The 27665-nt window shown below is 30.4% G+C and overlaps 1 protein-coding gene across 1 annotated transcript; it reads right to left on the reverse strand.

Annotated features, from left to right (window-relative positions):
- Nucleotides 1-3286: 3286 nt before the first annotated feature.
- LOC114722866 (cystathionine beta-lyase, chloroplastic-like) lies at nt 3287-27665 on the reverse strand. The gene is made up of 11 exons (XM_028909019.1): nt 27564-27665; nt 8970-9040; nt 8765-8856; nt 7669-7759; nt 7432-7546; nt 6399-6495; nt 6124-6205; nt 5888-6005; nt 5399-5506; nt 4908-5010; nt 3287-3480 (listed from the first exon to the last, which is right to left on the reverse strand). The coding sequence occupies exons 1-11, from the start codon at nt 27651-27653 to the stop codon at nt 3287-3289; spliced, it is 1161 nt and encodes a 386-aa protein (XP_028764852.1). The 5' UTR covers nt 27654-27665.

Genomic DNA, 27665 nt, shown 5'->3' on the forward strand with positions numbered 1-27665 from the left:
AAGGATTGTGCTTAAGTTATTTGGTTATTAATATAGTCTATATTTATGCTTGATTTAATAGGCTTTGTGAGGAGGAGACAAGGAGAATCATTGTCCCTTGAGATGACTAAATTGGACAAGTATTAAAAGATAGCTTTGAATTATAATTTGATTGTTTATCTTACTTGTTTAATGTGATTATGTTGATTGCTTGAATTCAAGAATTTATGTGGTGATAGTGGTTGACTTTATGACATTTGTTTGTGCTTTCGCCAAATGCATAGAAATATGTCAATGTGAAATTGTTGATATTCCTCTTTTGGTATGATGTAAAATATGATTTTATGTGACTTGAGGATGTTTGAAGTTTTATAACATGTCGCATTATACTTGCTTGATTTACATGACGATTGTAATTCATTGCTACCAAGATTTCTATGAAATCTCATTCCCCTTCAATGTATAAACAATAATAGGAACCTCAAGTGGTGTTGCCAAGGGCAAGGAGAAAATGATTGGAAGTCATATTGGAAGGAGTTTAAGCTAAATGTCATTGAAGTTATGATTTGTAAATTATTATAAGTTGTTATGTATCATTATAAACGATGTTAGAATATTGTATTGATGATTAAGGATACTCTATTTATCGAAAATTGACTAGGGAATTATGTCTATACATGTGTTGTATGATTGGAAAAGCTAGATGAAAGGAAAAGAAAAACAAAAGGCAAGAGTGGTATGAAAAAGAGATAAAGGTTAACTTTTCGGGAGCAAAGTTTGACCAATGTGATTTTGAGTAATTGGATGAATCTGGATCTGAAACTTGTTATGCTTATAGATCTCATTTTTAGTTTTAAAACAAGTGGTAATTCATTAAGTTTGAAGTTTTGTACAGAAAGTTATGCCCTTCCAAAGTTGGACATAAATCCTGAAAAATTGAGAAATGATCAAATGAATTTTTCCTGGGAATGATGTATGAAATCTGGATATAAATGAGTATTTTTCCTCTAAAGAGTATGTTAAGAGCTTTCTATAGAACTTAGAACCATCCCCTTTCAATTTTTTTACAACTAATTATGAATTTTCAAAATTGATCTAAATTGTTGTGAATAGTGTATGGAAATTCAGAAAATGGGAATAATGAAATTGAAATTTTCTCATACTTAAGACTTGAATAATGATTCATGATGATTCCAATTGATGTATAATGTGATGATAAAGGAGGTGTGACAATTATGATTCCCCCTTTATTTTATGATATCTTCCCCATTTTATGTTCTAAATGAAGCACAAGTTAAAAGTAGGGCAGATGAGAATAAAGGTTAAGGATTTGAAATCTCTTAATATATTAAAAAGTAGTATCTAATTTCTCTACTCTCCTCAAATGATAATAAAAAAGATAATTATTTTTTAAATCTCAAAAGAAAATTATTTTGATCTATGTACTAGTTGAAATTATTAGTCATTTGTTCTTCGTGCAATGGAAAAATAATGAAAATAAACTGGAAAGTTTAACTACACTCATATTTCTAATTTTTTGATGAACATTTGTCTGATATTTAAATTTAACTGACATCTATGGTGACTTGCGAGTCGAAAATTTTAATTTAATTTAAAGTATAAAACAAATGTAAAACTGATGTCAATTATCAACGTAAATATAAAATATATGATAAAATATATTATACATGAATCATAAATTATATTGTCTTATATTTTTAAGCTTTATATATTACACATGGGTTCATTTTCGATTAAAAAAAAAAGAAGCAAAATTATATATTTTGGAGATCAGACTGAATTGAGATTTTATATTTTTAATTAAAGCAAATCTCTATTTAGAAGGTGAGGTGATATGATTTTAGAAGGAGCTCTTATAGGAGACATTATATAGCATGTTAATGGGTATCAAATGAGATGAGTCAATGGGCTAGCAATACCCAAACAGAAAACTAATGGGCTGACATCTTCGTTGCCAGTTCATCCACACAAGGCATAGTCAATGAAGATGATATCCACTTATATTAAATAGTACGACCCGCCACATTATGATGGGATACTTCAGACTCAAGGTCACGGTTTAACAAATATTGGATTTCAGTTTTAATAAAATAAAGAGAAAATTAAGTTTTTATTTCCTATAATTTTGACTCAACTGTAATTCGATCCTTAAATATTAACTTGATGATATAACTCAGTATTTATAGTTTTGATTCGTTCTAACTCGGTTTGTAAACTTTGGCTTATTACAGTTTAGTTTATAGGAATTGAATTGCAATGAGTGAAAGTTTAGAAATTGAATTACAATCAAGTCAAAACTATAGAGATAGAGTTGTACTAAGTTAACTTTTAGAAATTAAATTACAACCAAGTGAAAATTAGAAAGAGAAAAGCAAAGAGGTAGCGAAGTAGAGAAAGATAGTATTGCTTCTTTGTGATGTTTTGGAATATACATCTGTTTTTATGAAGACATATTTTGTTGGCCAAGGCTAAAAATGTACAAAAGCTACCATGTGATGTTTGACTTAGTTGTAAGCTTATATTTTGATATCTTTAAATATGTGAAGACTAGAATGATTGTTGGGTTTGGGCTCCCTTTCTTTGTGAAGAAAGGCCCAATATTTGGAACTCAATCTCACTTATTAAAGTGAAAGTGGCAAATTAGATCATAAAAAATAGGTCTCATTGTGCAGTCACTTGAGAGAAAAAAAGAGAGTCATTTTCATATCTTCACATGGTAATCTCACTATATCACTGTTTTCACAATCGTTAACATGGGACATCTAATGTAATGGTTGGATTGTTGGTTCGTTTTCTAGCGTGAGAGTTATTCAATTCGCATTGAACTTTGCCTTTATGAGTATTTTCAACTTCTTCATTCTTTATTATAAGCTTGTTGCTTTAATTTGTTATTTGACTGATTGTTTGTAACTCTTTGTACATTTGATTAAGACTCTCTTGTACCCTGTTTTGATGATAATAGTGATGATTTTCATTGGTCTGGACCACCCATGATTTTTAGCTTTGTATTGAGAGATTTTTCACGTTAATAATTCTGGCACATCATTATATATAACTACCACCATCAGCCCCAAAAAAAAAAAAAAACATACTACCACCATGAAACCTAAAAGCAATAAAATAAGTGAAAAGGTCGAGAGAGGAAGACACGAGCCAGATGAATCAATAAAAATGCTTTGCTTTAATAAGCACTTTATTCCAAATGGCTTAATTATTGTAGTGTTGATGATAGCCAAATGCAAGGCAAACACGTTGAATATAGTACAAGTACCAAATCAACCTCAATTCAAAACCAAAAGGACTTCTTAGTGGGATAAGACGCGAATGCATTTTTGAGATCATCAATAAGATCATTAACATCCTCGATGCCCACATTGAGACGAACAAGATCTTCAGTTATGCCCATGCTTTCACGCTCTGCTTGAGGTATGCTAGCATGGGATGTATACCAGGGCAAGCATATTGCAGAAATTATACCCCCTTAACAAACAACAAAACAATTCCCAAGGTTAGGATTTTGCACAAAAATCCTACTTGTGTCTATCAACTACCAATAAATTATTCTCTCTAGTTCTAAATGCAGCAGTTAGACAACTAGTTTACATGCCGAGATTAAAAGAATAATTAGCTGAGTTAATTAATTATCTGTAAAAGAAATATATTCCTTAAGATATTCTATTTAATCATTTGTCATGGAAGCTGCTCTCATGTAATATATGCAATTAGTAGGGATCGTTTGCAAAAAAAATTCTAAATTTGGGAGACAAAATGGCTTGGGTCTGGGTCTTATAGATTTAGTACCAAAACAAACATCTTAATTATTAGTTCCTATCCTTAGAATCAGAGGAAGTATCAACAAGTTTATCCCTAAAACCTATAAGAGATTATTACTCCCTTCAATTGGAATCATAAGACACTTTCTTTTAGTGATCCTCAATATAGTACCAAAGCAAACATCTTAATTATTAGTTCCTATACTTAGAATTAGAGGAAGTATCATCCCTAAAACCTATAAGAGATTATTACTCCCTTCAATTGGAATCATAAGACACTTTCTTTTAGTGATCCTTGATATAATACCACCTCTCGTTCTTAGGGGGTGTTAGGATAGCAATCAAACCATGGTTTCAAAAGTGATTTTATGGTCTACAAAGTAAATATATAAAGGAATTTGCCTCGATTTACGGAAGTACTTTTCAAAAGCATTTCTAGCTAAAAAAAAAGGGAACCTTTCCTCTCCCCAGCCATTTCGGCATAAGAAGATGTGAAAGCGCCTCTCTCTCTATAAGAATGGGTGTTCCGAGGTGTGAAGTGGGTAAGAAGGGATTTCATGATTAGAGTTTTGAATAAGACGACCTTTTCATTTAGTATAATTAAAATATATTTTTTAGTGCAAATTGAACTATAAGAGATAGTACCATTTATCTAAGGCATTAATTTTGTTCCCTCTAAATGCCGTTAGCTTTGATGCTTTTAAACTATCTATGCAATCTTCTAACTGATTAAACAACCTGCTCTAATTAATTAATTTCTTTGATGGTCGTTTTGAAATTTTAAATGCAAATTAACTAATTTTAATCAAATACCTGTATCAGAGTTGCTACTTTGTTTTTATAATAAAAATCAAAAGGAGTATTTTAGTTAATAATAGAAAAAAGGAATACTAGACCAACAAATCAACTACTACAAAAATTACATGGTTAGAGGGGAAATCATACATATTTCTAACATGCTAACTGCTAAATTTGCCGTTATAGTAACAATATATATTCTCTATATCACACATTCGCACCCTACATCTTACCATTTTGGTCAACTATATGATGGAAAACTAGAAAAGTAAGAAAATAAATGTCAATAATATGTAACAGTTTATATGATAAATGTATATTTCCAAAAATACTTACCAAAACCGACGGTCATACTAAAGTATTTGGTGTGTTCAACAATGTGTTGTGAGAGTGCCGCAGAGCCTGTGGTAAAGCTAAGTACAGATCCTGCCCCACTTGCCTGTGAAACAAGAAACACAATGAATGTGGATAAAATTATTCTAGGCATATCAACCGAAAATTATTAGTGTTTCCAGTCCAAAATATAAGTATCATCAAATAACCAAATTACAGTTCAAAAAGTTAATTAAAATTGGTTCAAGATAATTTTAAAATGGAATTTATTTTCCCAAAATACCCCTGTAGGGAGGTCTAGTGGGAGAAGAAATGAGTGTGAAAAGAGATGAGAGAATTAGTGGGGGGAAAATAAAAATATATATTAAATGATTAGACCAATCCAAATTGTAGATTATAAAAAAAAAAGGCCTACTTAAAGATTTAATGCTTATATTTTGAAAGAGAGGGAGTATTATTATTGAATCGTAATTTAGCAAAGAATTAAATCATACCTGAGAGAAGTGCAAGTCATGTCCCGGATGAGATGGAAGACCAACATAGTTCACTTTGGTTACTTGTCCATTGCTGGCAAGGTACTCAGCAACCTTTTGTGTATTATCCTGTGAAATATAACACACACACACACACACACACACATGTATATAAATATGGTGTCATTAACATACTATCATGATTTTTTTCCTGCTCATCTATCTATTTAATCACTTTCTTAAGCTTGATTAAGAAAACTGAATAAATTACTAAATTATAGCATATGTTATATGATCTATCTAGAACACTAATATATATATATATATATATCATTAGATTATATATTAATTTATAAGTAAGGTAAATTAGTATAAAAAATATATAAATACTTTAAAATAATTTATTTAGTTTTTTAATATTTGTAAATTAATTAATTAAGTCTTATATTAAAAATCAAGTCTAGAATATTTGAAACCATGAATAATTAACTCAGAATGTTTGGGAAGCACCTGTTGTCTTTCAACTCGCAATGCCATGGTTTTGCTTCCTTCCATACAGAGCCAAGAATCAAATGGGCCCAAGGCACAGCCCATGGCATTTAAATAAAACTTCAGCTGTTCTGACAACCTTCACAATACATATGATCAAGGTGGGAAAAAAAAGATTAGGGAAACATAGACATCCACATTATTGATTGAATAAAAAAAAGCACTATATATAAAGCATGAGGAACAAGAGCTATTACTTTTCGTCATTCGTTGCAAGAACACCAGCCAAGAGATTACTATTTCCAGAAATAAATTTGGTCGCAGAATGCATAACAATATCTGGGGAAAAAAAATAGCAACAGTTATTTTTTTTTAAAAAAAGAACACAATTGCCATAAAAATTCCTTCAATTCACACACGTTTGAAAACTGCTAGAAATAATCTTAAAATAAGTTATGTTATGTTTTTCGACATAAAGCTGATTACTTATCCAATGTAAAATCATTTAAAAATGTGTGATGCGAATATATACCTGCTCCAAGATCCAACGGCTGACATAACATAGGAGACATCATGCTGTTGTCCATCATCACAATAGCACCATGTTCATGAGCCAACGCTGATATTTTCTGCACATAAATTAAAAAAAATGAATGAAATTTCATATTACCCCATCCTTTATTATAACAAAAAATTATAACAATTACCAGATTCAAAATATTACTTAAATTTAGTTAAAAATAATGCTACTTTCGATCCTTAATATATGAGTTAGTTGACTAATTTGAATAGATTAAAGAAGTTTGTTAAGTTAGTTATTTGTAATAAATATGTGTTATTTTTCCTAAAATACCCTTGTTAATCATGTGTATTAGCTAGAATTACCATTTAGTATAATCTTTAGCATATGCAATTAATACAAGAATTACTTTGAAAAACATAGATAAATATGAGAGACAAATTAGATTGGGATTTTATATTTAAGACTAAATTAAAAATCAAACTAACTCTTATATTAAAGACTAGAGATAGTAAATATGTGAGATATATACATATTTTTTTCAATATTGATCATTTGAAGTGATTATGTCCATGCAAGAATTAAATAAAAATCATATAGGCATGGACTTTTACTTCTCACTGCTGCCTGAAGAGATGCCGCGGGGGGGGGGGGTACAAAAACCGAAAAAAAAGAAGTCTTTGATCTGTTTGAAAATTTTATTGGCCTCATGTGTTTTTATACATTGCAGGATTTCACATGCAAGAAGTATCGGTAGTCAGTCGGATTCATATCCTTTTAATAAAATTTTTAAACAAAAGCTTTTCACCTATTTTCAAAAAAAAAAAAAACTGTTGAAGCACCTTTAACAATCAAGGAGAAGACAAAAAGCAAAAGCAAAATGTTAATATTCTTATGATTTAGTGGCAGGAAAACTTCCTTACAAGTAGAAGGTTGTATGTTCAATTTCGCTTATAACTTTAAGATTATTAGTATTTGCCTCTTTAAATTAAAAAAGAAAAGCATAAACAGAACACTTACAACCTAGAAAAAACAAATAACTTACTCGAATATCAGTTATTTTTAATAGAGGATTGCTAGGACTCTCTAACCACACCAGCTTAGTCTTCCCACGTTCAAGAGCAGTTTTCACCTTGTCTAGATTAGTTGTGTCTACTCGGCTGTGCATTTAAGCATTAGAAGTTATAACCTCATCAAATTGAAAACTATTTATATATATATATATATAAACTTCAAACCAAAAAGGAAAAAAAAATCCCAAAAGTTGGAAAATCACACTTACTTCACTTCGACTGCTCCTTTCCTTGCAATATAGTCAACCAGGAATTGATGTGAACCACCATAGATATCCTCCACAGCAACGATTTCTTCGCCTGCATTGAAATTATATAAATAAATGACACAAAAAAAAAACCATTAAGTTTTAGCATAAGCGGTCTCCAAATGAAAACTCTGAGAAGATATATGCCCAGGTGGTCCCTCTTATAAATATTAGCGATAAATATATTTTTAAAAAAACTTCAAATATTTACTTTTCGGACCAAAACAAAATGCTATGTCTAATGTTGGTTATGAGATGAGAATTGTTGTTTGTTGACTCTTGATTGTGATTGATGACATTTGATTAGGATTGACTACACATAATTAGGGAGATTTGATTTTGTAATTATGATGTGTACTTGTTAGCCATTATAATATTGTATTATATTAAAAATCAAGCTGGTCATTTTCGGTTTGTGGTCCCCCGTACTTTTAGGAGTCGGCTTCCCTCTCCATTTTTATGCCTTTCCACTATCTTTTCCCTGGATATCTCAACTATTAAATCTAATTTTCAAATGCATTGATCTAATATTTTATGAAATAATCTTTCTTTTTCTTCTGCAGTTATAAACTATTGAAACCAATTAAGTTATAATAGTTTAGATTTGTTTTAATAATTTTTCATAAACTTACAATTTTAATAATAATATTGTAAAATATTAAATATGAACCATTTATAAATAATTGACCCAATAATTGAGATATCTAGCAGAGAAGTAGTGAAGGTAAATGACAAGATAGCCATAGGCAACTATCCGTTGACATTCTTAGATGAGGTCCTGGTTCAAGTCTGGCATTGACATATATATTTGTATTATCATGTGATTGTGTTTTTAATTAATTTAGGCTTGTTTGACTAAGTAGCGTTATGTGTTGGCTTAGTCTATAAGCCCGTCGCAACTTAGATTATGGGTCGTACTTTTAACTTGTGTACTCAGTTCCTCATTTTTCACGCACAAATAACGCTTCCATGCTTGCACTCTGCTTTATACAAGCTTTGATGAGTTACATGAGAGCCAATTAAAACAGACTAATTAAGATGAGGAAATTAGACAAACCAGGTTTAACAAGTTCAGTAACAGCAGTTAAAGCAGACATTCCACTGCTGAAACAATAGCCATATTTTGCATTGTCAATCTTCGCTAGTAACCTGAGAATATAATTAGAGTACACCAAGTAAATTAACAAGAGGATATATAAAGAAGAAACGAATACGAACAAAATATCAAGACAACAAATTAGGGCATTTATACACACACGTACTTCTCTAAAGTATCTCTGGTAGGATTTCCAGTTCTTGAATACATATATTTACCACCATGTGTTGCAGAAGGCTGAAAAAAACAAATACAGAAGACAAGTACAATATGAGACGAATAACATGACATATCATGGACTAGAGATTCTAAACACAAAATTTATTGAAGGGATCAGAATTTAGAGATCAAATCTTCACCATTTTGAATGTAGCAGTTTGGTAAATGGGTGTAGAGGTTGCCTGGTAAGGATCAAAGTCATTATTGTAATGCACTAACAGTGTGGACATATTAATGTCGCTTGATGTTTTTTCTGCAAATAAAAGAAGCTAAAACTATTTATATATATACACATAACAAAAATATTGAATATTATAAACATTAATATCAACACAAGAGACACATCACAAACCAGTAGTTGGAACCCCGTTAGTTGTAATATCCCCGGCCAACGTGGACGACGTTTTGGCCTCAATCTGCTTCTGCGTTTGTGTTTGGAATACACAGTTTACTCTGAACCGCTTTCCATGGATCTGTCGTTTTGACTTTAAACTGATAATCTTGTTAAATCCCAGAATCTCCTGCGTATTTAATACTCTTTTAGTCTAAACACAGCAATGAGAAATTTAAACATACACTATGTGCATAGACTATTCACTAGAACATCACGCAGTCTCACAAGTGAAATTGATTTTATAAATTCAAGAGGTTCTTCTTTTCTCATCAACAGGCCAGTCCTTTGGAGTTGACTCTTCCTTTACATAACCAGTGCTCATGAAATTGCTGTTTTCACCAAGATACTTAAATCATAAAAAAAGTTACTTATGGAAAGGTTCTGACTGATAAGTCATGTAGTGAAGCCGCTAATGACATTAGCTCTCAACAGGGAGTGTTTTCTCTCAAATTGGAAAGCTTCACCACTAAAATGTGATATTTATAAGTTCAAGGAGTTCTTCCTCCTAATAGACTAGCATTTTGGGATAGGCTTTCTCATCAAACTTTTGTTCATAACATATACTTGGAACTCAGCGCATAGCAATGCCTTTGGGGTTGAAAAGTAAACATTATGACCATAGACTAATATAACTAAAACATTACGAGAGCTTTTCTAACAATAAAAAAAAAACATTAGAAGTTTTACAAATGAGGCAGGCTTTATAAGTTCAACGAATTTTTTTCTTAGTACGCTGGTCTTTTGGGATTTACTTTTCTTTTGAACTTAATTATGCTCATAAAAGTGGTGTTTTTGCCAAGAAGCCAACATGGTAGAAAAGGCTACCCACAAAAGGTTCTAATTGATCGGCCGTAAAGTGGAGCTGCTGATGTTTCTGATGACATTAGTACTTGAACAAGGGTGCATTATTATAATTCTCACATAGAAAAGTCTCACAAGTTGTGATTTATAAGTTCAAGAAATTCTACCTCTCTATAAAACAAACTTATTGGAATGAGCTTTCTTTTTAAACTTATAAAATAGGATTAAGGTGTAAATTTGCCCTAAGAGTTTTTACTCACGAGCTCTGAGTATCCGGAGGTTTAAAATAGTAGCAATATTACCCATACTTTCAAAGAACTAATGTTAACCATTAAAATAGTTACATTAATTGAAAGTTAATATATTAACTGTATTAGGATAAAAAATTTTGAAATAAATTTGCACCTTAATACTATAAAATAATACATGCCAAAAAAAAAAAAAACCTGCGCGAATAGTTGTTACCTCAGTGTGGCGATTAGCAGCGACCGAAGTGTCCAAAGGGCTGAGAAAAGTTGTAGCCAAAGCCATCACTAAAGATCAACAAAAAACTAAAATTTTGCTTATGCTCTTTGTGGCCGTGGATTTCGATGAAGTGTTTAGAATCAGAGCGATGCAGGCATATATATATATATATACACAAAATTCACTCGCATTTTCCTTTTCTTTTTCCCTGGTTTTCTTAAAGTAATTTTTCCCTTGTTTTTTTGCCGATAACATTAAATTAATTTTTTTTTTTGAGAACATATACTCATCACATGTCACTTTCCAGTAGTTTCACATACAGCACCAAAATCACGTTTTGCCACGTGCCTTTTTTCCTTTGAAAGGAGAATAATTTCATTAGTGCATTATCTCTACGCTTTGGCGCTTTTAAAAAAAGCCAATAATCCCTCTAATGCGTTATCTCTATGTTTTGGTGCCTTTCAAAAGGACAATAATTTCATTAATGCTTTGTTTTTATGTGGGCGGCAATTTATCTTTTAGGGAAAATTAGAGCAAAATATCTAGAGGGCAACTTATCATTTAGGGAAAATTAGAGTGAAAGATGAGGGAATGATATTTATTGGAGTGCATATTAAAATTTGCATTAATTATTTAGAAGGATTAATACTAAAATATACTAAAATAAAATCAAGGTGCTAGATGTATCTGAAAAATAACATTAGATGTTAAGAAAATTTTATTAAGGCTGTTGATTAATTTGATTTTTAGTTATTGTTATTTCACCCTTTTCTACCTCAAAAATCATATGGAACCAATGGTTCACTTGATTTGCGTAGCTCACTTCCCCTGCTTATTTGTTGATTTAAGTGAACGTGATAATCTTTTTCACTTCTCATCCATCCAGTACCATTAAGATATGAACTATGACCTTGTTTGATCCCTCAAAACATAAAGCATATGGGAGCTAGGGTCAAAGGAAGTATCAGGTTTTGGTTAGGGGTAATTTAATATTTTTAATTATTTATATTCTAATAATTGATCCTTCTACTTAATTATAATTTTTAAAATTTTAGAATAAAAACTTTATTCAAATTACCATAGTTAAAAAATGTAGTATTATAATGCAATAATATGTAATAAGATGCTTATAAAATTTTTGAACAAGCAATCATCATGCATAATCAATAATTTAATTCAATTTATTAGTTTTTTTATTTTATTTTTAAATTATATTGGATTTGATATTATCTTTTGTAAAAAATATGGTTAAAAGAATTTATCAAGAAATAGATTGAAATATATATCTTTTGAAGTAATTTGATTCGATAGATTCATTGACGGTACGGGTATTCAAAAAACAAAAATTTGACTTGTGTTCTATTATCTTTTTTTTTTTTTGGGCTAACTTTAGGTGCATTTTACATGTTTTCTTTTGGTTTTTTAATTTCTTGGACTTTTTCATTATTTCATAATAATATAATATTGTTAACTAAAATATAGTTAAATCAACTGTCCAGCGTCCACAGATGAATTTGATGAAAGACAGACAGCTACTTCAAACCCTTTCACGTTTCAACCACCTCGCCCCTTTACTTCATTCCGAAACCCAGCCTTCTCAGCTGAAGCATTTCAAAATCCCTATTTTACCCCTCTCTTATTAAATATTCTCTACTTTGACTTTCATGCCGTCCTAAAAATATATGAAAATTGACATTATTTATTTGTCCCCTTTTACACACACACACACACATCTCTCTATATATATATATATGCCTTTTCATTTCTGTAATAATATTCAAAATGGAAATTTTTTGGTAAGTATAATTGTTTGTAATTAATACTCATTCTAATTAATCTGCTTGGAGCAATACTTAATTAGCATCTTAAACATCAATTAGATGCAAGAGTAATCACTCCAGTCCTTACTATTAGAAACTTTTAACTACTTCATAGATATTAATCCCTATTTTTTGACTTACTCTTCCGGTCCCTAATATAATATCTATTTAACTAATTTGATTATATTAAAAAAGTTAGGTAAGTTAGTTAATTATGAAAAATATTATGTATTTTTCTTAAAATACTATAATTATCTTCCTTAATATCCTCCCTTCCTATCTTACTTGATTATGGTTAAGTAAATATCAATAAAAGGTAATTTAGAAAAAATTGATAAATATAAAAAATAAGTCTTATATTTATAATTAAAATTAATTTAACAATTATGTCTTATATTAAGAACATAGAAATATAATAAAAACCATTTATTTCTCAAAAAAAAGTGCTTTATAATCAGAGTTGGAGGGAGTATTGAACTCCAAACACTTTCTATTGTATTACAACGCACACCCTTATATGGGTACTACTTTTATTTCCTAATATAAAAGCTAGATAAGTAATTTGTAAATATTAAAAAAATTAATTAAGTTAGTTAAATACATGAGTGTTGTCTGAAAATGAGTGGTGTCTCTTTTCTAAAATTAAATACACTTGTTAATCATATATATGCATTAGAATGGAAACCCTCTAACATGGGTAATCATATACATGTATTAGAATGGAAACCCTTTAAATAAATGAGGATTTTCTATCATTTTCGCATTGTATAAGATCTCTAAACAAGAAAAAACTTGGCGTCTACTATTACAAAGTCAAATAATTAATCAATAAACTAACGTTGAGTTAGTTTTTATATTAAATATTCCTCATTTAATCCTGATAGTTTTATGCTGGTAGAAAGTTATTATCGAGAATTAAAACATGTTAATTGTAAAATGAAACAAATTAATTTTCAAGGTTGTATTGTGATAAAAATTTATTCAAAGAGTTATTATAAGTGTGTTATTAAGACAAAAATTTGTTAATTTAGAATTGAAATATATTTAATTATGAAATGGAACATATTAATTTTTAAAACTGTATTGTGATCATGTGTTATTCAAAGATTTTTGCAAGTATGTTATTGAGACAAAAAGTTATGAGTTTATAATTGAAACATGTTAACTGTGAAATAGAACATGTTAATTGTCAATGTTGTATTATGATCAAATTTTATTTAAAAACTTATTGCAGTTGTGTTTGGGGAACATATTATTAGTTTAGAATTGAAGCTTGACAATTGCGTAATTAAACCTGTTTATTTTTAAGATTTTGTTGTGATTAAGTTTTAGGGAAAATGACAATAAAATACCACTTGAATTCCAAAAAGACAAATAAGGCACCTGAATAAGCAAAATGACAAATAGGGCACTGGGTACCAATCTGGAATTCATATTTTCAGCCAAAAGACCAAAATGCCCTGATGAAATGCGGGAAGATAGACGCTGAAAGTGAGAGAAAGGAGAGAGGAAGACTGACGCAATGAGAGAAAGGAGAGAGGAAGACCGACGCTGATGAAATGCGGAAAGAAGGAAAGAAGAATGTTGGAAATGCTATTATCTTACTCCTTCGCATCACCATTTTGTAGAGATTGTTGATTTTGGTTGTGGGAAAGAGGATTTGTAGTGAGAGAAGGAGTGAACCGAAGCGGAAATCAGAAAACAATGGCAAGCAATTACGTAACATAACTGCTGTCATATGCCTGCTGGTTTTTGGTAAATCCCACTACGTGAATGGTAAATTTCACTATACATGTAGTTAATTATGAAAGTTAATAGTTCAATGTTTATTGTGACGTACTTCAAATGCACGTTCACTGAATGATTTATTTATGCTTATAAGTTGCCTTTCCGGTGAAAACAAGTTTACAAAACCCATTGAAGAAATAGTCACTTTCACTATAAAAGTTGTAAATCCCAGTATATGTTTTGTAAAATTCAACGTGAAATTTTATTGGTTTTTACAAACAAGTTGCCCATCCCCTGAAAACTGGTTGCAAAAGCCATTTAAGAAGTGGTCATTTTCACTATAAAAGTTATAAATATCACTGTGTGTTTTGTAAAATTCAGCGTGAAATTTTATTGATTTTTAGAAACAAGTTGCTCATCCCCTGAAAAGAGGTTGCAAAACTCATTTAAGAAGTGGTAATTTTCACTACAAAAGTTGTAAATATCACTCTATGTTTTGTAAAATTCAGTATGGAATTTTATTGGTTTTTAGAAACAAGTTACCCATCCCTTGAAAACTGGTTGCAAAAGCCATTTAAGAAGTGGTTATTTTCACTATAAAGTTGTAAATATCACTGTGTGTTTTGTAAAATTCAGTCTGAAATTTTATTGGTTTTTAGAAACAAGTTGCCCATCCCCTAAAAACTGGTTGCAAAAGCCATTTAAGAAGTGGTCATTTTCACTATAGTGGTTGTAAATTTCACTATACATGTAGTTAATTATGAATTTTACAAAATACATATTGTGATTTACAACTTTTGTAGTGAAAGTGACTACTTTGTTAATGGGTTTTGCAACATGTTTTCAAGAGATAAACAATTTGTTTGTAAAAGCCAATAAAATTTCACGTTGAATTTTACAAAACATATACTGGGATTTACAACTTTTATAGTGAAAGTGACTACTTCTTCAATGGGTTTTGTAAACCTGTTTTCACCGGAAAGACAACTTATAAGCATAAATAAATCATTTAGTGAGCGTGCATTTGAAGTACGTCACAATAAACATTGAACTATTAACTTTCATAATTAACTACATGTATAGTGAAATTTACTATTCACGTAGTGGGATTTACCAAAAACCAGCAGGCATATGACAGCAGTTACGTTACGTAATTGCTTGTCATTGTTTTCTGATTTTCGCTTCATCTTTCCCACAGGTTCATCTTTCCCACAGCTTCACATTCTCTGAAAATGGTTTTATGCGAAGAACAGAGATAGAACCAAAATTTTTTAGAGAAATGCTAGGCAATAACATTTTAAGCTGTGGGAACCCATCGAAAATCAGCGTCTTCCTCTCTCCTTCCTCTCTTCTTCCCGATTTCATCAGCGTCTTCCTCCTCTCTCCTTCCCGTATTTCATCAGTGTCTTCCTCTCTCCTTCCTATCTCCTTCCTCTCACTTTCAGACAGGGCATTTTGGTCTTTTGGCCAAAAATCTGAATTCCAGATTGGTACCCAATCCCCTATATGTCATTTTGCTTATTCAGGTGCCTTATTTGTCTTTTTGAAATTCAGGTGGTATTTTATTGTCATTTTCCCTAAGTTTTATTAAAAAAAACTTGCGCAACTATGGTATGGAGATAGAAAATTATTAATTTATAATTAGAACGTGTTAATCATGAAATAAAATATGTTAATATAAAATTCTTCTCTTTCGATTTATAATAAAAAGGGCATTAGAATTATTTCATAAAATCTTAAAATTCTTTTTTAGGTCATGTGACTTGATTAGGAATTTGACTAATTTAATGACCCAAGTAAAAATTTGGATTATTTAAGTGTCTTTTTAAAGGATTTTCTTAAATAATTTTTCTTGTATCTCTAAATATAAAAAACAAGTTTTTTAAATTTTAAACTACTTTTCATTTTTATCCTCATTAAATATATGACACTTATTATCTTTCAACAATAAATTTTTTACTTATTATCTTTCATGTACTCTCTTTACAAACAAGTATATAATAGTTGTTCATATTAAATGAGGTTGTAAAGGAAATAGAAAAATACAAAAAGTCACATTTAAACTTTAATTACGGAAACAAAATTAATAAATAAGGATTAATTACTCATTAATAGTTTATATTTTAAACCAAATTATTTTTTTAAGAGTATGGGATGAGGGAATATTATGAACCTAGAATTTCTTCCGCAGGGTACCCAAAAAGCCAAAACCAATATTTTGGATCAAAGGAGTGTATAATATACTCCTCTATTCCTATTTATAAGACAGAGAGAGAAGATATTTTTTGATCCTATTTATAAAGCTGAGAGAAATTTTTTATATAAATGTATAATTTTACCCTTCATTTATTATTATGTTGATTTTATTGAGGTATAATATATATTAAATAAAAATAAAATTAAAAAATTGTTGAATTTTAAATAAGAGTTAATAAAATTTAAAGTTTTATTTTGTCTGTGTAAAACATTTGACTTATAAATAGAGTCAAAAGATGAGTTCTTGCACGTATTAATTGATACCTTTGGGCCCACAGCTATGATTTGCAATATATCACAGCTCAGCAACACGTGAAAATTGCGTGACAGCTCATCCTTTAATGCGATAGCCATTACCCCTCCTCAATTCCTTACACCTGGTCCCCTGTGCTGTGGGGCTGGCTCGGCAGAAGCAGGGGCCATTTGGCACCACTTTGTCTTCTTCTTATTCGTCCTCTTCTTCTTGAATCTTGTTATATCTTTCCTCTTCATTTTTCTTAACCTATTTTACTTATTTCTTAAACTATACTTTTTAATACGATCACATTTTTTTAAAAATTTTTATGTTTATACATAAAAATAAATTTATCTCCTTAATTTATTTTCATAAAAATGCAAAATGCTTTGTCATTTTTTTATATACACAACAAATGTGTGCTCTTGATCTATAAATGAATATAATTTAGAGAAATTTTAGAAATAAATGGTGTGTTTCTTCGCTAAATTCAATTGTTCATACATTACCCAAAAAAAAAGCTGATTACTAGCGGAATTAGCAGTAAAAAATTATTTCATCATTAATTTTTAATATATAACTAACAAAAATTCTATTACTAAATTTAATGACAGATTAGCGATAAAATTTTTCTGCCATTAATATTTGTGAAGCATTAGTTACAAAAATTTCATTTCGTCACTAATTTTTCTGAAACTTTGTTAGTAAACTTTTAGCAACAAAATTTTTTCGTCCAAAATTTCTATCACTGGATTTTGTTATAAAATTTTTAGCAATAGAATTTTTTTCTTCATTAGTTTTTGTCATTGAATTGTTTGTCATCACATGTTTTTTTTAGTGACAAGGCTTACAATAGTTCTTCTCAATTCTAATTTTTGCCGAAATTCTTCTCAATTATTAATAGCCACTTCTGATCTTCATAATTTTTTTCTAGTAAATATGACATGCTAATAAAATGATATTAGAAAAACTAATCTTCAAATAGTTTTAGTTGATTTTTCATCAAATATTTTTATGTTTTATTACATCCTTATAATTTCACTTAGTTTCAATCATATTCCTTTAATTTTTTTTTAATAAAGTATATGTTTGATTCTCTAAGCTGACATTAAGTTTTAGTATAGTTTATTAACACCATTAGTTTTACTAACGAAAATAGTTAGCTCAACAAAATTAAATAGTGATTTTACAATTAAATGCTACCAAAATATGCTTAAAATATGCTTCTTCAATATAACTTTTTTATGTTTTGAAAGATGACTTGTTATTGAAAGTCTAGATTAGACATTTTTACAAATTCAATTTTTTAAAATTATGCTATAAAATATTACTATTAACATGTAAAATAAAAAATATATTAAATTATTTAACTATTGACCTGTGAATATGCCTATCATCTTTTACATTAAATTATTCAATTATTGACCCCAGAGTATCTGTTTCATCATTATGGATCCCAAATAGCTTTTATTTGGGGAAAAGAAAGAACAGCACTACTTCCGGGTCCCAAATATAAAATTGAATTTGTAGTGGAAATAATGCTTCTTGAATCTTTAATATAAGACATATTTAACTAATTTTATTAAATTAAAAAAGTTAGGTAAGTTTGTTAATTATAAAAAGTAAGATACTCTTTCGGTTCTTAATATAAGACCCATTTAACTAATGCGATTAGATTAAAAAAGTTAGGTAAGTTAGTTAATTATAAGAAATATGACATGTTTTTCCTAAAACACCATGATCATCTTTCTTAATACACCCTCTCTCTCTTCTACTTAATTATGGTTAAAGGAGTATTGATAGGGATAATTTAGAAAAAATTGATAAATATGTCTTATATTTAGGATCAAAGCCAACTGAACAATTGGGTCTTATATTAAGGACCGGAGGAGTATGTTCTAAAATACTATATCATCTTTCTTAATATCTCCTATCCCTCTCCTACTTGATTATGATTAGAGGAGTATCAATAAAGTAAGCTAAAAAGATAATAACTATAAAAAATAGGTTTTACATTTATGATTAAAATCAACTCAACAGTTAGATTTTATGTTAAGGACCTGAGGAGAAGTTTAATTTATACTATAATTTGTACTATAAACTAAATAATACTCTTTTTTAATATAAGACATATTTAACTAATTTTATTAGATTAAAAAAGTTAAGTAAGATAGTTAATTATAAAAAATATGATATGTTTTTTTTCTAAAATATTATAATCATCTTTCTTAATGTCTTCTATTCTTCTTTTACTTGGTTATGGTTAGATGAGTATCAATAGAGTAACTTACAAAAAATGATAAATATAAAAATAGGTTTTACATTTAAAACTAAGATCAACTCAATAATTATGTCCTATATTAAAGATCGAATGAATATAATTTATAGTATAATTTGTACTGTAAACCAAATCTTATATTAAGAGGATGTTTGGATAAAAAGTAAAGCATGATTTTAAAAGTAATTTTATGTTAAAAAATCTAATATGGACTTGTATAAAAACACATTTTGCCCGAAAACAGTTTTTTAAAAGTGAGTCCCCAAATCAAGGAGTAGTGGGGTCCTAGCAAAACAAGTGTTGTCAGGGGACAGCTAACAGCTTCTCTCACATGTGATCGATATGGGCGGCCCGTGGTAAATGAAGACGAAACGCCCAAAGGGGCACCGTAATATTTTGACTTTATTGGTGGGCCTGGTTGGGCCTTGGGACCCATGTTTCTTCCTCGTGATTCATGACTGAAGTGAAGGTTTACGCCTCTCTCTGTTTTTTTTTTTAAATCTTGATTTGTCTTTTTTTGTTTTTCCCCTCTCCAATGCGCACGCTTATCCTGTGACTATGTTGAATTATCTAGATAATTTTTTATAAAAAAAATAAATTTTTTTTAATGAATAGAAACTTCTTAAGGGTTAACAATAGTTAGATATTCCTCCTGTTCTAATTGTAATATCTATTTCGTAATGTAAATTACACTACAAAATGAGTCTTATAATTGGAACTTGAAGAGTTTTTTTTTAATTCCATTCCGTTTGCTATATTTTGCAAGTGAGATTTCGGGATGACTGGTTTAAATTTAAAAAATAATTGGTTGTTAGATAACCACCCTAACTCACTTTTTTGTTGTTTTAATCAGAGACGAAATGCATTAAGTCAAAGGAGAGTTTACAAACTGAAAAGAACCAAAAGACAAGGAACATAAGGATAGAAGCCCTAGATCAAAGAGAGCGGAAAAAATTGCAAGGCACAACTTTAATACTAATGCCTCATTTGGTATCATGGAAGAATGTTTTATGGAAGTTGAAGTGAAAATGGAAGTGGGTTTTAAGTGTGTTTGTTATGATTATGGAAGTGATGTATCATTTTAAATTTATATTATGAAATGACCAAAATACTCTCAGCTGAGGGAAACAAACCATCGTCATCCTCTCAACCTCTTGAATCCTCCTCCTCTTCATTGTTCCATTTCCAGAAACAAGTTTCAACATCCACAATGTATAAGAACAACAATCAGTAACCAGAAATTTAATTAGAAATGAAGCACCAGAAGCATTAAGCACCATAAGCAATCAATCTCAGTGAAATCAAACTTGAGTGGAAAGATTGAAAGAAAAATCATCTTCATTTCCTTCCCCGAGACCCAAAACAAATTGCGCTGAATGGCTTTGTTCTTCTGCGTTTCGAAGGATTTGGAAGGAAGTGCTGGTTCCCATATTTGATGGAATTGACACTTTCGTAGAAGCCAAGCAGGCCAAAACCTCACTTCCATTGCCAATTCCAATTCCGTCTCCTCCGTTCAATGGTACCAAACGGGGCACTAAGAAGAGAATTCCCTAGTCACAAACTGAATGTCCTGCGCAACAACATTGAAACTCTATCCTTTCAAAGAAGGTAAGCTGATTGGAGATTTGTCAATACACTACATTATGTGAAGATCTCCCTTCCCCTTCCCAATATTGTACGTTAAAGTATATGAGTTGATCCAACTAAGGGCAGCTTGAAAACATTGACCATAAAATAAGAAACCCACCGCATGTGGTTTCCTCCAGAGAATCTGATGCACAATTTTTCCATCCAAGCAACATATTACAATGCATAACTAGACTTCGATTCTTGAATTTGTGAATGTGCAAATTTGCTCTAGAAGTTTTTATTGAAGAGCGTTAAGCATCCGGAATTTTTTTTGGTACAAATGTACCCCAAAAGTTTAAAATTATAGCAGTGTTTTCTTATACTGTTAAAAATGTTAATAATCAACGTCAGTTTTTGTTTTAATAATGGGGGCAATATCCTGTGATTTTAAGCTTTTTGGAATAAATTTATACCTAAAAAAATTTCGGTTATCTAACGCTTCAGAATAAAAATTTTTGGGACAAATTTATACCTTAATCCAAAAATAATATATTTATATTATGCATCTTTTTAAGTTAAGGAGTACTTTGAGAAGGTATTTTGTCTGAAAACGAGTTAGTAAAGGGTGACTTCAGCCGATTAGCAATATCCAAAAAGAAGGCCTTGTCAATTAATGACATGCCAAGACGGTCCATTGGCATGGCAGCTAGGTCGCTCTCATAAGAATGGTCCCGGCCTAACAAGTACACAAATTATTGCGTCCTTTCTCCTCTCCTAACCAAATACCCAAATGCTCAGCCTAGCACGCGTTTACATTTCAAAAGAATCTTTTCAAAAAATCATAACTTACGTAATAGAAAATAAATATATTAGAATAAGTTTTATTTTAACTCATGTAAATGTTCTTATGCATAGTTGACATAAGCAGCTCAAAACCATATAGTCACGTTATACAGGTGATGAAAAACAATGAGACACGTAGCCCTGGGACAGATTATTCTAGAGAAAAACAAAATATGAAGATCAACTTAGAGATCTGCAATCTTGGGCTTGGAACTGCATTTGGGCTTGTGTTCTAACAAAGACAATGAAGCCTGGGTTCGAGGATTGAAGAGCAGGCGCTCACCTGGATGGTCAGGAATGGATAACACCCAGTATCTTGAATGTCTATTAAATAGTGAAAAATCAATGGGATTGCATTCAGTTTTTTTTGGGGGGGGGGGGAGCTAATTCCTCACTGTGTGATTTTACTGAGAAAAAACCCATATTTAGTGCTCAACAATACCTTGAATAGAATTGTCTCCTGCGTAGCACCAAAAAAAGTGACAAGAAGACATTATGCTATATGTGTGGGTTAAATGAGAGTAAGTAAGAAGTTGAAAGACCATGAAAAAGGAAAAAGATAGTAGGGCTAAATAATGTGATTATGAAAAATTTAGAGGCAAAAGTATAATAAGATTAAATATCATGCCAAAATAAAATTATGAAAAAATGCCCAAACAGTTGAGAACAATTCAAGAAAATCCTGATAAAATAGGACAGAGCTTTTCAAGTTATTTTTGAGGCCTAAATAAATTATATAAAATGAAAATATCTCAAAAAATGATGTATTTGGCTAAAAAGCCAATTTTCAAGTGAAATTTTAAGTAAAGGGAGGAGAAAATAATTATTAAAATCATGTAAGGAACCAGAAAAATTGAGAAAAATCATAAACCATGAATTTAAGAATTTATAAATATTATGAAGCAAATTGTTTTCCAGAAAGAGTTATGATAATTTTCAAGTTAATTTCTGAGAATTAGGGACATATTTTCCCGAACATTCAAGGAAAACTAGTTACAGATTAATATTTGGCCTGAAATGTTTAGGAAAATTATTTCATAAAGAAAAGAATCTAATTAATATAGAAAATCCATATGAAGTATTAATGATTAATTTTTAAAATTTATTTGGTGTTTAAGTCACAATTGAGAAGTGGTTAAAATGATAAATTCACATCCCAAGCTCAGAAATAAATTTGGGCCCTGACGAAGCCCAACTTGTAGAGCTTGAGATGTTCTCCACCAGACCCAATGGCCTCTGATTATATGTATTTGGACCAAGGAGAAAAAGGACAAAAGGGAGGATAAGTAAACAAAATATCAGTCCCCCCCCCCTTCTGTTTTCGATTAGAAAGGCCAAATGACACTAATGACCAATGTTTTAAAAGCCGGACCGGAAGACGAACCGGAAAGATCAACGGGTCATGGTTCAATCGGTCGGATCGGTCGGACCGTTTGGTCAGACCGGTGACGCAATAATTAATTTAAAACAATATTATATACATATAATTAGTATATATAAAAAATATCAAATTATTAAATAATTTAGAAATGCATTTAAATAATCTAAAATTATAATGAAATCATTGAAAATGAACTAAAACCTTATATATTTAAATTTATGTATGTTTAAAATATTTAATGATATTACAAATTATCAATTCATTCAAATCAAAATATTTTTTTAAAAGATAGACCAAATATCGAAACAAAAAGACTAGCGACTCACGATTTTAACACCACAATATATGAAATTTTCAATGAAATAATACTATATGGTTATAAATAGTCTAAAAATATATTAGGATATTTAAGGGGATCAATTTTTTTATTTTTCTTCTATTTTTTAAAAAATTTTTAGTATTTTTCAGTCAGGCTAAAAAAACCGTCCGGTTTTCTGAAAACCGTTCCGGTTTCCGGTCCAACTCCGGTTTCCGGCTTAATAACGGCTCAACTCCGGTCCAATCCGGCTCAACTATGTGAACGGTTTTTTGGTCCAAACCGAGCCGTTAACGAGTCCGGGCGACGGTTCAACCGGTCCGACCGTCCGGTCCGGTCCGGTTCTTTAATCATTGCTAATGACAAAAGAAGCAAGGAAAAAAGTTCGCTGTTTTAAAAGAGAGAGAATGTGATTCCAAGTGAAAAGAGTAAGGATTTAATGATCCAGTGGAAAATAGATGATCCCCTTTTGTCTTTGAACCCATCGAAAATGTTGGAGAGGCTGAACTCGAAAGCACACAAAGAAGAACACATTAGTTTCCTTTCATTTGATGAGCTGGAGAGACAGAAGAGAGTTGAGGAACGAAGAGAGGAAGAAGAAGAAGTAATCAAATTAAAGCGTATTTCCATCAATATCTCCTCCTGTGGCTGCGTTTTCTGCAAGTAGATGATCAATGAGGAGTTGAAATCTGGTTTTCGTAGAGAGAAGAAGCCATAGCGAAGCATGAATAAACAATACATGAATAATATAGGTTTTATTGGTTGTTTCATGGCTTGCATGTTAAATATTGTTGTTGAGGAAGACATTTTTAAATCTGAACTTTCTGTTTCTGGGGAATCTTGTTCGGTTTTCTGACGGAGATTGCATAGAATATAAGTGTTCAAATGCTAAAGTAGATAATAAAAATCAAGAAAGAAGTTAGAGAGAGAAAGGTAAAGAAGACACAAGTGTGAGAGAATAAAAATGGCCACATCATCTTTAACAAGCTTTTATACTATTATTATATTCCAAATTGTTACCGCCATCCAAGTACAAATGCAAATATACAGAAAACAACAGAATAAGAAGATGATGACAATAGAAGCACCACCAAATCATCATCATCATCAATATCCTTAATTATTATTATTCAAAGCGACACATGTTTTGCGAGTACGCTATGAAGATCATGAAGAAGATCTTGAACGTCCTCAATTCCCACAGAAACACGCACAATATCTTTAGTCAAACCCATCCTTAGTTTCTCCATTTCTGGTATGTTGGAATGGGATGTGTACCAAGGCAAGCATATGGAGGATCCTACACCACCTATATAGACAACAACAAAATTAACTAGAGAAATATATATATATATATATATATCATGTCACGTGTGCCCTATAATTGACTAATTTACTTGACTTGTTTACTAGACGACTAGAAAAATCGCAAGGCCAGACGAAAAACCATACAGAAGTTGACATGCATGCTAGCTATGAAATTTGTCATTATATAACAACAATATTCTCTATACACCCTATTTCTTATAAGATTTTGATTAATTATGATATATATATATATAATAACTCTCAAAGTGAAGAAATATATGCAAATGATAAGGTGTATTGCCCAAGTTAAAATACTTACCAAAACTAACTGTCATGCTAAAGTATTTAGTCTTTTCAACAATCTGCTTTGAGAGTGGTAATGAGCCTGTTTTAAAGCTAATCACAGATCCTGGTCCTGATGCCTGCAGTGAAATATATATCATTTCAGGCATATATCAAAAATATTATTATTTTTCAATTACAACAGGTAAGTAACATATATATACCTGAGATTTATGCAAATCATATCCAGGATGATTCTTAAGACCAGGATAGTTTGTTTCCTTTATTTTTGGATGTTTGGCAAGAAAATCAGCAATAATTTCTGCATTTTTCTGCAAAATATAATATGTTGACCTTAACTCACTTTTTTTTTTGGTAGAAATAAATATTGTCACTATAAAGGACCAAATCAAAACATCATTCAAAATTCATTAGTCTATGCAAACCACATTGTATAATTTTATAATAATCAAGCAATGATATCAAAAAGAAAAGAAAAACGAATCATATTATGTTTTGAATAAAACTAGTATAGATAAGCATGGAAAACGATTGTGAACAAACAAAAATTAAACCATTCGTAGCATTCATAATTAACAAGTCTCTCTATAACTTGTCTTTATTTCACTTTGTAACTATTATATATATACATATATATATAAATGTATACGTACGGGGGCTATATAAACAAACCAGTTTGTCAAATAAAGGAATCGTACTTGTATAAATTAGAAGGAAAATAGACACGTTGTGCACATATAGACTTGAAACTATGAGTATAACAATGAGGCACATAATGTTTTATTAGGTACCTGTTTTTCGTTAACTCGCAGGGCCATAGTTTTGATTCCTTCCAAACATATCCAAGAATCCTTCGGAGACAAACCGCAACCCGTTGCATTTTTAAAAGAATTTGTGTGATCGGCCAAGCTTTAATTTACAAAATGATCGATGAAAATCAAAGGGAACAAAAAGGTTCACATGATCAGTTGAATAAAAAATGGAAAATAAAGAGAACAAAAAAAAAATACAAAGAAAAAGAGCTCGTCCTACTCTTTCCTATTCGTAGCGAGGCTACCAGCCAGGCAACTACTGTTTCCAGCAATGAACTTTGTAGCTGAATGCATAACAATATCTGGAAACCAAAAAAATAAGGAAAAAAATAGTATCACTTAATTAGTGATTAAATCTTAAGTGTGTTTTTGTTTTTGTGTGTGTGTATTTATATATATACTCCATAATCTTAGCAAGTGTGTTATGATGAAATACCTGCTCCAAGGTCCAATGGCTGACTTAACACAGGAGACATTACACTATTGTCAAGAAATAAAATAGCTCCATATAAATGAGCTATCCTCGCTATTTCCTGCACATAAATCAACAAAATTAAAGAGATTTTTTTATTATTAATGCCACTATTGCTTTTACACAAGTCATGCATATTATTATTTGAGGACTTGGTAAGGGTTAATTATGTAGTGATGGATCACAAAAAAAATAAAAAACACTTCAAACCTACAAAGAAATTAAAATAACTCACTTTGATATTAGATATTTTTAGCTGAGGATTGCTGGGAGTTTCCAGCCACACCAACTTAACCTTATCAGACATAGCTTCCTTAAACTTCTCTATATCACTTGTGTCTACTTTCCTGTCCATGCAAAGCAATAATAATAATACAACCACATTTTATATCTTCTAGGAATCGATCAATCCAACAATAATTTGTTTTCATAATCCATAATTACTCCACAAGGAAAAAATATATATCCTAATTAATAGCTGAGAAATCATACTTACTTCGCTTTGATTCCTTCCTTTCTTGCCATTAGATTGTTTATGAAGTTATATGAACCCCCATAGATATCTTCAACAGAAATGATTTCATTGCCTGCATTGGAATTTTACAAGTAAATATGACTATAAAAGAGATACTTTGAACTAGTTTCAACGCCGCAAGCTCATCCATCATATTTGGATGGTCTAGACTTAATTTCTTTTTTATTTTATTTTTTAAAATAATTATTTTAACGAATATAGAATCTAAAATAACAATTATATCTTAACTATCATTTTTTAAAAAATTGATTTTTAATTAAAAATAAAAATAAAAAGGAAATTAAATCTAAACCATCCAAATCAGATCTGAATGGTCTAAATGTGAATAGTTTTGGGTGTTGTTCATCATTCTAATGGGCACCGAAACTCATTTTGAGATAGTTTAAGCATGCATGCATACATAGTCTCCAATGAAAACTATGAGAGAATTATATATACATATATGTATATATATGCGCGCACAAGTTGTCCTTGTTATATTTATATAATGAAAATAAAATTATATGGATTTCAGTATATGTATTAGGCATTATAATGTCAGATTAGTTTCTCATTAAATATTTGTATAAATGCCAAGATATGCTTCAATGATTTATAATAAACAAAACAAACTAAGATGAGAAAACAATGTACCAGGTTTAACAAGTTCACAAACAGCAGTCAAAGCAGTCATTCCACTGCTGAAGCAAAAGGCTTTGTAAGCATTATCCAGCTTCGCTAGTAACCTGAGGACAAGAAATATGCTAAGTGAAATTTGATGGGGAAAAAAAATTAAGGGAAACAAAATATAGAAAAACTCATCAAGGCAAGGAATAAAGGTCAAACTTCTCCAAAGTGTCTCGGGTAGGATTCCCACTTCTAGAATAGCCATAAGGACCAAATTCTGTTGCAGAAACCTGCATAAAGAAAAAGTATAAAAGTACAATATGAAAAAAAAATATTAAGGAATATAATAGAGATACTAAATAATAACACACAATTACTAAAGAGCTCATCAACATATATAATACAGATCGAATTCTCACCATTTCAAAAGTAGCAGTTTGGTAAATTGGTGTAGAGGTTGCTTTAAAAGGATCAAAGTCATTGTGGTAATTCGCTAACATTGTGGACATACTAGGCTCGTG

The sequence above is a fragment of the Neltuma alba genome, unplaced genomic scaffold, assembly GCF_004799145.2.
Source record: "Neltuma alba isolate B1F8T4 unplaced genomic scaffold, ASM479914v2 tig00000327_pilon, whole genome shotgun sequence".
NCBI lineage: Eukaryota > Viridiplantae > Streptophyta > Magnoliopsida > Fabales > Fabaceae > Neltuma > Neltuma alba.